The sequence below is a fragment of the Mercenaria mercenaria genome, chromosome 6 (assembly GCF_021730395.1).
Source record: "Mercenaria mercenaria strain notata chromosome 6, MADL_Memer_1, whole genome shotgun sequence".
Taxonomy (NCBI): domain Eukaryota; kingdom Metazoa; phylum Mollusca; class Bivalvia; order Venerida; family Veneridae; genus Mercenaria; species Mercenaria mercenaria.
Genome location: NC_069366.1, coordinates 78,228,107 through 78,238,958, shown reverse-complemented (window position 1 = coordinate 78,238,958; position 10,852 = coordinate 78,228,107). Strand labels below are relative to the sequence as shown.

Here is a 10,852-nt window from a genome sequence, read left to right as displayed (position 1 = left end):
AGTAAAATGTACGGAAGCTTGTAAGGGTCAATCGGACTCAAAACATAAGATATAAATAACCAAATAAAGGTATTTATGTACATCAACCGTTACTTCTACATTTTAAGTCAGCACATCTAATTCAAAGGTTCTGATTAGTAGGTTCGAAGTCCAAATGTCTCTTATAGGCTACCGAAATATATTTTAGAGAACAAAGTTTCGAAACAAGAGTGTATATGAGCCGTGCTATGAGAAAACCAACATAGTGGGTATGCGACCAGCATGGATCCAGACCAGCCTGCGCATCCGCGCAGTCTGGTCAGGATCCATGCTGTTCGCTTTCAAAGCCTATTACAATTAGAGAAACCGTTAGCGAACAGCATGGATCCTGACCAGACTGCGCGGATGCGCAGGCTGGTCTGGATCCATGCTGGTCGCAAAGCCACTATGTTGGTTTTCTCATGGCACGGCTCATAACATGTCTTATTGACAGCATTTGTGAAGTATTGGCCATAGATCTACTGTGCAAAGAACCACTATTTTATATTTAAAACGTTTGATTCATTCAGAGTCCAATCGCATTATTTTCTAAATAATCAAACTTCATTTTACATTTATTGTTCAATTTAAGGCTCTTGTAAGGCGTTTGTCTGCATCCTATTATTTGAAAATTCACTATAGCAAATATATGCAGCTGCAGAACCTTAATGCGTGGATATAACTATTTATGCATGTATATCTTTATAGTTACTGGTAAATTCGGTTAATACCTGCTGACAATTTTTTAGCGTGTTTTAATTTTTATTGTATCTTCATGTATATACCCTCTATAGTAATGGAATGCAATACGTTTTGAAAACGTTTCGATTATTCTAGGGGTAATAAAACTCTAACAAATCCGTAAAAGCATTAAAAAAATCAGCCTCACTTTTCAAACTCTTATATAAACTGTTTTAGTTTTTAACGCCAAAACTAAAATATATTAAACCCGTTTTTCTGCAAAAATACAAGAATAATCTGATACGTGTATTTATGAGCTGTAAACCGTTGATGGACATTTCCTAACAAAAATATTCTGACTAGAAGTTCAGTAGGCTATTCAATAGGGATAGGAAAATTCTTGTATTTTTGGTCGAATAGTCTCGTTTTCATTCAGTTCATTTTGTGTGTGTCGAAATGTTCCGTGAGCGATACGCAAAGTTTCTCCTTACTGTTAAGCATTCACGGCGTTTTGTGTATTAATCATTGAGCAGTGTTCGCGGAACTAACAACTCATCGAATATTGCTCATGTAATAGTGTCACGAAACTGTTAGAAATGTTTACTACACTGTGAGTACAGCCCACTGAGTGTTTTTTCCAGCTGTAAGTACTACTCAAAGAGTAGTGTTAACGTCACTGCTCACTCATCCTTCTTCAAATTTTGTTTCAGATATCCTTTTTTGTTTTATTTACCTTTATGTTGTGTGTGCACTTTTGTAGAGTGTCGAAATAGCCAACGAAAATGAATCTAAGATGCGTCGTAGCTAGACGCAACAAGCAGCAGTGCGACCGGTTTGGTCCGATACAGACTGAACTTAATCAAGACACAACCCCCTTTAAGACCCCCCCCCCTGGTTCATACCGCACAAGGAACAAATCTAAAGATGCTCTAAGCTAGACGCACCAGCAATCAGTTCAGACTCCTGTTCCGTACCGTTTACAGAGATGAAACTTAAATCAAACCATCAAGCCTCCCCCCGAACCCCCCCCCCCCCCCCCCCCCCCCCCAATTCACCGGCTCAAGCAGACTCATGATCTCAGAGGACCAGAAAATATAACTACACTGGTTCAGTGACAACCTGTTCATAGAGACCACTGTTGCATGTCCAGTTATGGTCTTCATTTATGTTTGACTGTAAAAAGAATTCCCTTTGCTGTTTAAAGAACAAAACACATCTATGCTTATCTTCATTTTTTATTTATTACGCTATGTACATTGATACGTAAATGTACATATAATACATGTGCTATATAAACATTCTCGTCATAATGTTAGAGGTATATCTGTTAGAAATGAAACAAACAAAAAATCATGTGATTACCATTATAACAAAACTGGCATAAAAATGGGACAAGTTTGAGCAACAAACCATTTCTTTAAATACAGAATAACAGAGGCAATAAACGAAACGAAAATGTGTGTTAAAGCCAACAAAAGCAATTTCCTATGTTTCTAACAAGACACTTGTTAAGAAGTTTTAAAAGTGATTACTATTTTTTAATGTTGGAACTTCAGTGTATATGTTTTTGACTGATTTGCCAAAAATATGCAAACAAAAAAACAAAAACAAAAACATACGATTAATTTTCAAACTGGTGTGCAAAAATGAAAAAAAAATCCATAATGTACATTCAACCGATAGATTATGTGAGCAAGTATATCAATGAATTACTTTTACGTTTAAAACATGTATAGATATTAACTAATATGAGCCGTGCCATGGGAAAACCAACATAGTTGGTATGCGACCAGCATGGATCCAGACCAGCCTGCGCATCCGCGCAGTCTGGTCAGGATCCATGCTATTCGTTAATAGTTTCTCCAATTCCATTAGGCTTTAAAAGCGAACAGCATGGAGCCTGACCAGACTGCGCGGAAGCGCAGGCTGGTCTGGATCCATGCTGGTCGCATACCCACTATGTTGGTTTTCTCATGGCACGGCTCATATTATAAGTTGTCTCGTAGTTAAACCGAAAATTGACGCTGTTAATATAAAAGATTACAGGCAATGTTTTAACTTGAGAAAAAATAATGTTACACAAAAACTCAATATGAAAACAATTCAATAAGGTAAGTTTGACAGAGTAAAATATGCAAGCACATTTACAATGAAAATGTTATATTACCCTGTTTGTTAATCTCCGGCATGTGTAAAACTGATACTTCAATATGACATTTTGGATTTCTACGAGTACAAAAAAATAATGCACATACTATAATATAACATGTACAGTATAATGATATGTTGAAAAGAAAGATAATAGCCTTAGACGATACAAAAAGATAATGAAAACATTTTGATTTTTAGCTAATACTGGAATTTTGATTTCTTTCATGATTTCTCTTCCTTAAATATATATAGGGTCGTATGAAGAGTTGAGAAAATTTTTAATTTAATAAGATGTGTTAAAATTACCAAAGCAGACATTCAAGGGACACGTCTCTAGATATTTCTTTTGAAAGCTAAAAATAATCCATCTTCCCGCCCCACCTCTCCCCCAGCGCCCCATCCACAACTTTGTCTTTTTTTAATAAACGTAATTCTTCTGGTAACTCAAAAGTTCACTAAAATTGATTCGACGAGATCTGTGTTGTACATGTATGTAAATCACTCATGTTGTGTGCGAAATACTTAAAACATGTATCAAACAGCGCTAATCACGCAAAAAGAAAATTTGATGTAAACAGAACGATATTTGTCGGACTACAGACCGAACTCGTGAATTATCAACATCTTTTTTTAATTTATGGACAAATTCCTTTAATACGTTACATGACATTTTGGTTAAAGACTTTAAGAATAAAGCCATTGTTGTTTATAATTCCAACTATTTCAATACAGTGTTCACATAGTATTATACAATACCTCGGACTGCTAGCTAGTAGTTCCGAAATCACTGCCTTTGCTGGTTTGGTCTTCGTAAAGTTATATCAGCGCCAATCAGAAAACCAAAAAAATGAAATACACTATAGGCAAGTTATTCATATTACACCAGCTTGTGATTCAATATTTGACAAAATGTATAAATAAACGATATAATCAATGCCGATGGCTTTAAAACAGTACCCGTACTTGCTCGAATTTCACCATCGTCAGCGCTATGACCTGAGTACTGTTTATAAACTGGTTTCAATTCGTTTGACACGTCATTTTTCGCGCCGCATTTAACAAGTGCACCTTGAAACGAGGTGGGTCTATTTTTAGGTGACGCCATAGATACAAAATCACTTGGCCTTTGACCTACAAACAGAAAACTTTTCCTACCCTCGTATTCTGTTTTCATCAACTCATATTCTATATTTGGTAAAGAAATGCCAAAGGTGACACAACCTTTTGTGTCCGTGACATCTTGTGTTGCACCAAGCTTCCATGTTCCCGGGTTACCACACCCGTCTCCATAGTAACTGTTCAAGTAACTGACAGTATGGACCCCCGGTTAAATAGTGCGCATTTTCTCGAAAAGCAGTTTCTTTTCCCAATTTAGCTGCCTTCTATTGTAGCTGAATAATGTTGTGTTATTTACAATAATGCTATGATAAGTGTCAGAGGTATTATGTTCGAATCTATGCACGTTTGAAAATTCTGTTGCCGTTATAACTAGTGTCACCGAGGGGACTCATCGGCTGTAAAGTAAAACAGGAGAGTAATGAATACATGCACATTTTAGTAATTTGTGGCTTTATTACAAGTACTCTATAGAAAGGTGATTATATAACATTTTAAACAAATCAAGGTTCATAGATATGGTGTTAGTTAAACTTATCTGTGATTGTGTGAACATAATACATCCTGTGAAATTTCCATACGATTTTTTACGAAATAAAGGCGGTAATATGTGAGCAATCTGCATTTTGTACTCATCCTGTTATTGTTTTATCAACTTAAGAGCAATCTTGCAATGCATTATGACACTTGTCCCAGACTTAGCAAAAGATTTTGTGATAACCGTTCAAAACTGTGACATGTAGTGTGTTGATATATAGTAGATTTAGGCAATCTAGTGATAGTTTAAAATCATCTGAAACCTTATATCTGTATTTGAGAATTTTTGCTGATGTTCGAAGTTGCCTGTAATTTTGTGGTACTGTTATTATATATATGTTGTTCATACAGATTGCTAACACTATGTGTTAAAATGGCAGTTTTGTACTTATTTATGGGCCATAGCATGGTGACATTAAAGGAGTCCTGCCCATTATCAGACACGTCTATATCTGGCCAAGGCAAATTTAAGACATGCAGAATATTACGTATGGTACGTATATATTTTTTTAATGTATACCGTGATAAAATAATATTTGTTAAATAAAGTGGTTAACAAGAAAATATGCCGTCAAATAAATTAATACAACTTACAGTATGAAGTTCTCCATCTTTCACAAACATATCTGATTGTGTATTAACTTTCCCTGGACCTGTCAATAACGTTCTGGCTTTGAAAGTCAGTACGCCGTCTTTGAATGAAGCTACTTCCTGTGAAAAAGAAAATGAGCAACGTTCATAAAAGGTTAAATAAACGTAAATATGAACTTTATTGCTGTCTGTATTTCTGTGCACATTTACTTTATAATACAAATAATATAAATGAATTATAATTGCTTTCCGCTAAACTATAATAATTTATATTTCCAAATTTAAGATATCCATTGCTATTCACTAAAACACTTCAATCTCTTGATATTTACAAATGTAGAAAATCATCATCAGTTGTATCTAGGTTTACTAAAGGTATAAATTAAATGTGTATGTAAAGCTACAATCAGAATACAATGTCATACAATAACAGTCTTTTGTTTAAATAAGTTCCAATTTTAAATGGTAGAACACATTTATACTGTGTTAAGCTATGCATGAATTGTGTACTATTTAAATCTTGTGCATAGCACTGTTAATACACACAAAGTTGTTAATGTTATGTTAAAATATAGTATTTTTTCGTGTATTTAGTTGTGAAATTTGGATGTATTACACCTTTAATCAATACCGTAAAACTTTTAACCATATAGCTATCTGTAAAATATAAGATAGCATAAATTTGCAGCTGATTGTGCACTGTGTTATTCCTTCGTTTTATTAGGCGAGAAAAGTGAATACCACCGGGAACTCTTGGATTTAATGTTTCCAAAGTAAAACTAACGACCTCTTCGCAATGATTTGGTTTTAGAGTTAAATAAAATCATGAAAATAAATTATATAACTTGATTAAGGAAGTTACAATGATCAGATTTATGGTAATCTGAGTTAGAAAGAGCGAAATGAGATTGAAAATTGTTTAGCCTGCATTTTTATCCGTATCTTGGTTATACAAAACAGCCCCAAGTAAGTAAAGGCGTGAACAATAAACATGTAAATTTTGCAGTTGCACAGGAACATACATAAGAGTCATTTATTACTAAACCATTGAAAAAAGAAGTGACCTTATTATGGAAAGAAGGCGGATTCATGACATGGTCCTTTGTCTCAAACTCCTCATCAAATTTGAATAGACAGTCGTGAACCATGTCCTTTCCCATATCGAATTTCATGTAGACCGAATCGCCTCTTCGCTCAATCGTCATTGTTGGTTTTAAACTGCAATACATCTGAAGTTCCTCTTCTTGATACTCTGAAAGTTTGCAAGGAATAAATTTAGCCATACCAAATTTGATCTATAATCAACGTCCCTATCAATGTTAACAATATAAAAGTTTAAAATATACCTATCTGGAAGGACAAAATACACGTAGCCCAACATGTGATTTTCATAGTTAACTGTAACATAATTTTCTTTTATTCTATTTATGTCTCATCTAAGACAAAATGTCACATAATGCATTAAAGTCTATATTAAAATTGCTTAAATTGTTTCTAAATTTTTGCATGTACATACAGAGGTATCAACAGAATTTGTGTGAAAAGTTGGACTCATCAGAAACCACTCACTCAAACCAGTGTGCCAGAAATAATACCTGTTATAGCTATCATATATATTGTTAAATAAACTAAGGGTTACTGATGAGTGATTTTTTTTCTCGAAATGGCTGAATTCAGTATTAAATATTTTTTCTCGAAATACCAGTACCCTATAGAACTCCAGATGAAAAGTTTACGTTAATACTATCAATATTTATATCAAAATGGTATATTTCCATTGTTTACTTTAAATGTTTATTTCATGACAAAAAACGTTTTCGTTTTGGAACTGAATTTGTTTGCTTTATTTTTCAAAAAAAAAACAAGATAAATTAAAATATCATGAGTCCAGATGGGTATATATAAATCTTACATTTTGTCTTTACCTTTGACATTTTAGACATTTGATTTGACACAACAACAGATACTGAAAAAAACAAATTAACAACAAAAACTCACAAAGTCAATGATTAGATCTAGAACATTTTTCAGCTATTCTGGTAATTTTTAATCTGGGTTTATACAACATAAATATTTTATGCAAATATAATGTTTGTCTAGTGGAAATTTCTTAAAACTTTGATAGTAAGCAAATATGAAAAAAATCTCAGTTTACAGTTTTAGAACACAGCCTCGCGGCAATGTTTTAATATTTTGTTTTGTAATAATGATTAACGAAATAACATCTGCAATCGTTTCAAAAGAAATCGACTGAATAACCTGTTACAAAATGAAACATTTAGTAATAAGTCAATTTTGCATTCTTTTAGATCGAAAAATTCAATTTGAGAATCTTTACAATATTTTGCCTACAAGAGGGACAGAATAAAATAATAATAAAATACTGAAAAGAATCTCACTCATTTTTCTCATGGCTTCTACAAGATTCTCGTCCCTGTCCCATTTCCAGGTTCCACAAAATATCTCCTCAAAAGAGTTCATGTCATCCGCCATGTTTATGTGTTACCCTTGCTAAAAGCTTGTCTTACCCGTTTGATAACTATGATTGTAATGGACCTGTCGGCTCTTTACATGGACACACAAGCAATTTTTTGTGTGTATAAATGACAAGCTGTTGTAATATCTTTGTTTGACTATTTGGTCAGTTGATTTCAATAGACGATTTTTCAAATATTTACAAAGGTTTATGGTAAAGTAAATATAACCTATATAAGAAACATTGACCATGTGTTATATTCTCTAATGGATATTTTCTTCCCACAATTTATTCATTAAACATCTGCCAGTTATTTCAAACGTTTTCAAGGCTGTTATAAAGGACAGTATAACGTTACAAGAATAAGGATAACGTAAACCCTAAGCAAAAGCCAAACAGTATAAAATTACTCTTTAGTTAATGAACATTGACTAACATATTTTTGCCCAGCTGTTGCACGTAATGTTTGCTCACTAACTCGATCTTTTTATTGATTAATTCAGTGGCAGGGTTTTTGTTTTACTTACATGTATGTTTAAACACTTGACAGTAGGGTTAAATATCTGATAATTAATATCATTCTTAACAATTCAAAATACGGTGAAGGGAATTATATGGTATTTTCAAAATACATGGTATAGTAGTCTGCTATAACTTTGCTTAGTTGCATTCATCGAACCACTCCAAAACACCTGTACTCGTGTTTCAGAATGTCACATCTAATTAGGTGGAAAAACGGAATTCGACTGTGTTGTAAAGTCGACCTAATTTTGGAAGAAATTTCTATCTACTCGTTCCAACATGTTCTAACAACTAAGATCTTTTTCGTTACCTAGAGCGTCATATATTTTTTTTTGACGAGAGTATTCTAAAAGCTGTTACATAAAAATGGCTGACTGATTAATAACAATAATGAAAAAAAAAATAACAGAAAATTTTGAATGACACTAGTTTGTCTCCATTTGTATCAAAATGCATATTTCGAAACATTTACAAATGAATTTAATCAAAGAACAACGTGGTTTAATCAATGTTTTCTCAAAACAACCAGTTCAGTGGTAAATTACATTGGAAAGCCAAACACACGTATAAGCTAAAAGTGGAAAGATGTAGCAGACGAGTTGCGTCAAATCTCTATCAACTAGACTACATTTTAATTTTAGGATATATATAAAATGATGGGATGGGATAAAAAGCGAGTGGGTGTTGGGGGGGGGGGGGGGGGGGGGGAGTAAGTATAAAGTGGGAAGTACAAAAAGTAGGGATGAAAGGACGACACACCACCAACATACAAGGCACTATATGATATAAAACATATTAAACGAAGCGAATAAAAAGCATAATGACAGAATTTGTCCTTCCTGTAATGATGTCGAAACTGAAATACATGTACTGATGCAATGCGAGGTATATAGTGATTTAAGAAATGCCTTGTTCAGCAAAGCTTGTGATACTGATGAAAATTTTATGTCACTCACTGATAATGATAAAATTAAGTTTATATTTTCCAACCAAAATGTTATAAGGGTTAGTGCCAAAACCTGTTTTAGTATACTTAATAGAAGAATGTGTTTTCTTTGTAAAAATGCCCCATTGTTTTTTACTTTATACTATGTACATTTTTTTTACCCTTTTAAGTAGAAAATTACTGTAATCTTTTTTTTTCAGATTTGATCTGGGGGTGATACTTAGTTTTTTTAAACACCATTTTTTCCCAAAGGCTTTAAGTGCATATAACCCCTTTGTCAGTGTTTAGTTCTAGAATCCTTTTATGGCAGTTTTTTTTAGTTTTAAATTAGCAGTTATAGTCTACATTTTATCATGTAGATAAAAAACTCATCAAAATTGTTGTAAGTTAATATGATTAAAGATTGTGCAGGTCTTTGTGGGTTTTTTGGGAAAACTATTTGTTAAGTAAGGTGTTTTTGGGAATTTTTAAATGTTTTAATTTTTGTTTTGAGCCCCAAATACAAATTTTTAAGATTGGCCATCATGATTTTTTTTAAAAATGATTTCATGGTTTTAATGAAAGGGCATGGGGGGGGAATAACAATAAACTTTAAAAACCTAAATTTGGGAAAAGCCAAACACACGATAACCCAAAAGGGGAAAGATGAGCAGCGTTTTTGCGTAAAATCCAATCAATTTTGAAAATTTGACTTTTTAAAGGAATATATAAAAAGGGAAAAAAAGGGGGGATAAAAAGCGGTGTTTTGTGTGTGGGGGGGGGGGGGGAGGTGGGTAAGTAAAAAAGTGGGAAGAAAAAAAAAAGTAGGGATGAAAGGAGGGACCCCACCCCAAACAAAAAGGGCATAAAAGATATAAAACAATTAAACAAAAAGCGAATAAAAAGCATAATGACTTCATGGGTAATCCCTTGGAACGGACGGTAACATATTTAAAGGAAATTTGGTTTGGACAAGACAGCATAAAAATAATTAATTCCCCACTGAGAAATTTAAAACATTATTGAAAAAAAGCCAGCCCCAAAGGGGTATCAGTTACCCCCAACAATACCAAAAATTTTTAAAAAAATCAGTGACAAATTTTTAAGGGCATGACTGGGAAAATTTTGCAAGACAAAATCTGTTTACCCCTTTTTACGTTTAAAATTTTTAAGAAAAAAGCACCCGGGGGAAAACCCCATCGCCCATCAAATAGGATCCCACAGCGACAAAACTGTCACCACGGGATTATATTGGGACCGGGTTTTTATATAGCCCCCTTTTTCATGAAAAAACAGGGCCCAAAGATTTAAACTTTTTTAACCAAAGGCAGCCACTTGGGGCACCAAATTCTCTCTACTGGTACAAAACACAGAGTTATCTGACCGAGGGACAGAATGAGAAAAACCCCCCAGAACAAGAAAGAAAAAAATTTAGTTACGGCCTTTTCGGGCCCTAACTTACCCTACCCGGTGGAAAAAAAAAAACACCAATATAGGGAAGTTTTTTCTTTGGGGGGAAAAAACCGGTAATGGTCTCTGTTTTTTAAAATGGGGGACACTCCAGAGCATCTCAGACTTTTCCCTTGCCTGGCCCCGGGGTTTCAACCCTGAACCTCTGGATTGCCCGCCCAAGCGGGGTTACCACTAACCCCCGGGGTCACCGGGGTTGTAAAAGGTAGGGGGGGCAAACACAAAACGGTTTTTTTGGCATTGTGTCCTTTTTTAAAATACTTCTTAACTAACGGGTCAAATTTTTGTTTAAAATAAGCATTTTTTTAAGGGTCTACATTCCCTTTTTCTCGGGGGTTAAGACCGGGTTTAGGAAAATTTTTAAG

General features: G+C 34.0%; 1 protein-coding gene across 1 annotated transcript; it reads right to left on the bottom strand.

The window, feature by feature from the left end:
- Positions 1-4,224: 4,224 nt before the first annotated feature.
- On the bottom strand, positions 4,225-7,810 carry LOC128558152 (uncharacterized). Its single transcript, XM_053547012.1, has 4 exons — positions 7,494-7,810; positions 6,159-6,346; positions 5,098-5,214; positions 4,225-4,364 (listed from the first exon to the last, which is right to left on the bottom strand). Exons 1-4 carry the CDS (start codon positions 7,585-7,587, stop codon positions 4,305-4,307), a joined length of 459 nt encoding a protein of 152 aa, XP_053402987.1. The 5' UTR covers positions 7,588-7,810; the 3' UTR covers positions 4,225-4,304.
- Between the last annotated feature and the right edge of the window lie 3,042 nt (positions 7,811-10,852).

What these genes read in the sequence shown, in the direction of transcription:
- LOC128558152 (XM_053547012.1), bottom strand. Translation starts at nt 7,587, where the DNA reads ATGGCGGATGACATGAACTCTTTTGAGGAGATATTTTGTGGAACCTGG. An exon ending in CGCCTTCTTTCCATAATAAG is followed by an intron (nt 5,215 to 6,158) that starts GTCACTTCTTTT and finishes TCTTTTTCACAG; the next exon opens with GAAGTAGCTTCATTCAAAGA. An exon ending in AAGATGGAGAACTTCATACT is followed by an intron (nt 4,365 to 5,097) that starts GTAAGTTGTATT and finishes TTTACTTTACAG; the next exon opens with CCGATGAGTCCCCTCGGTGA.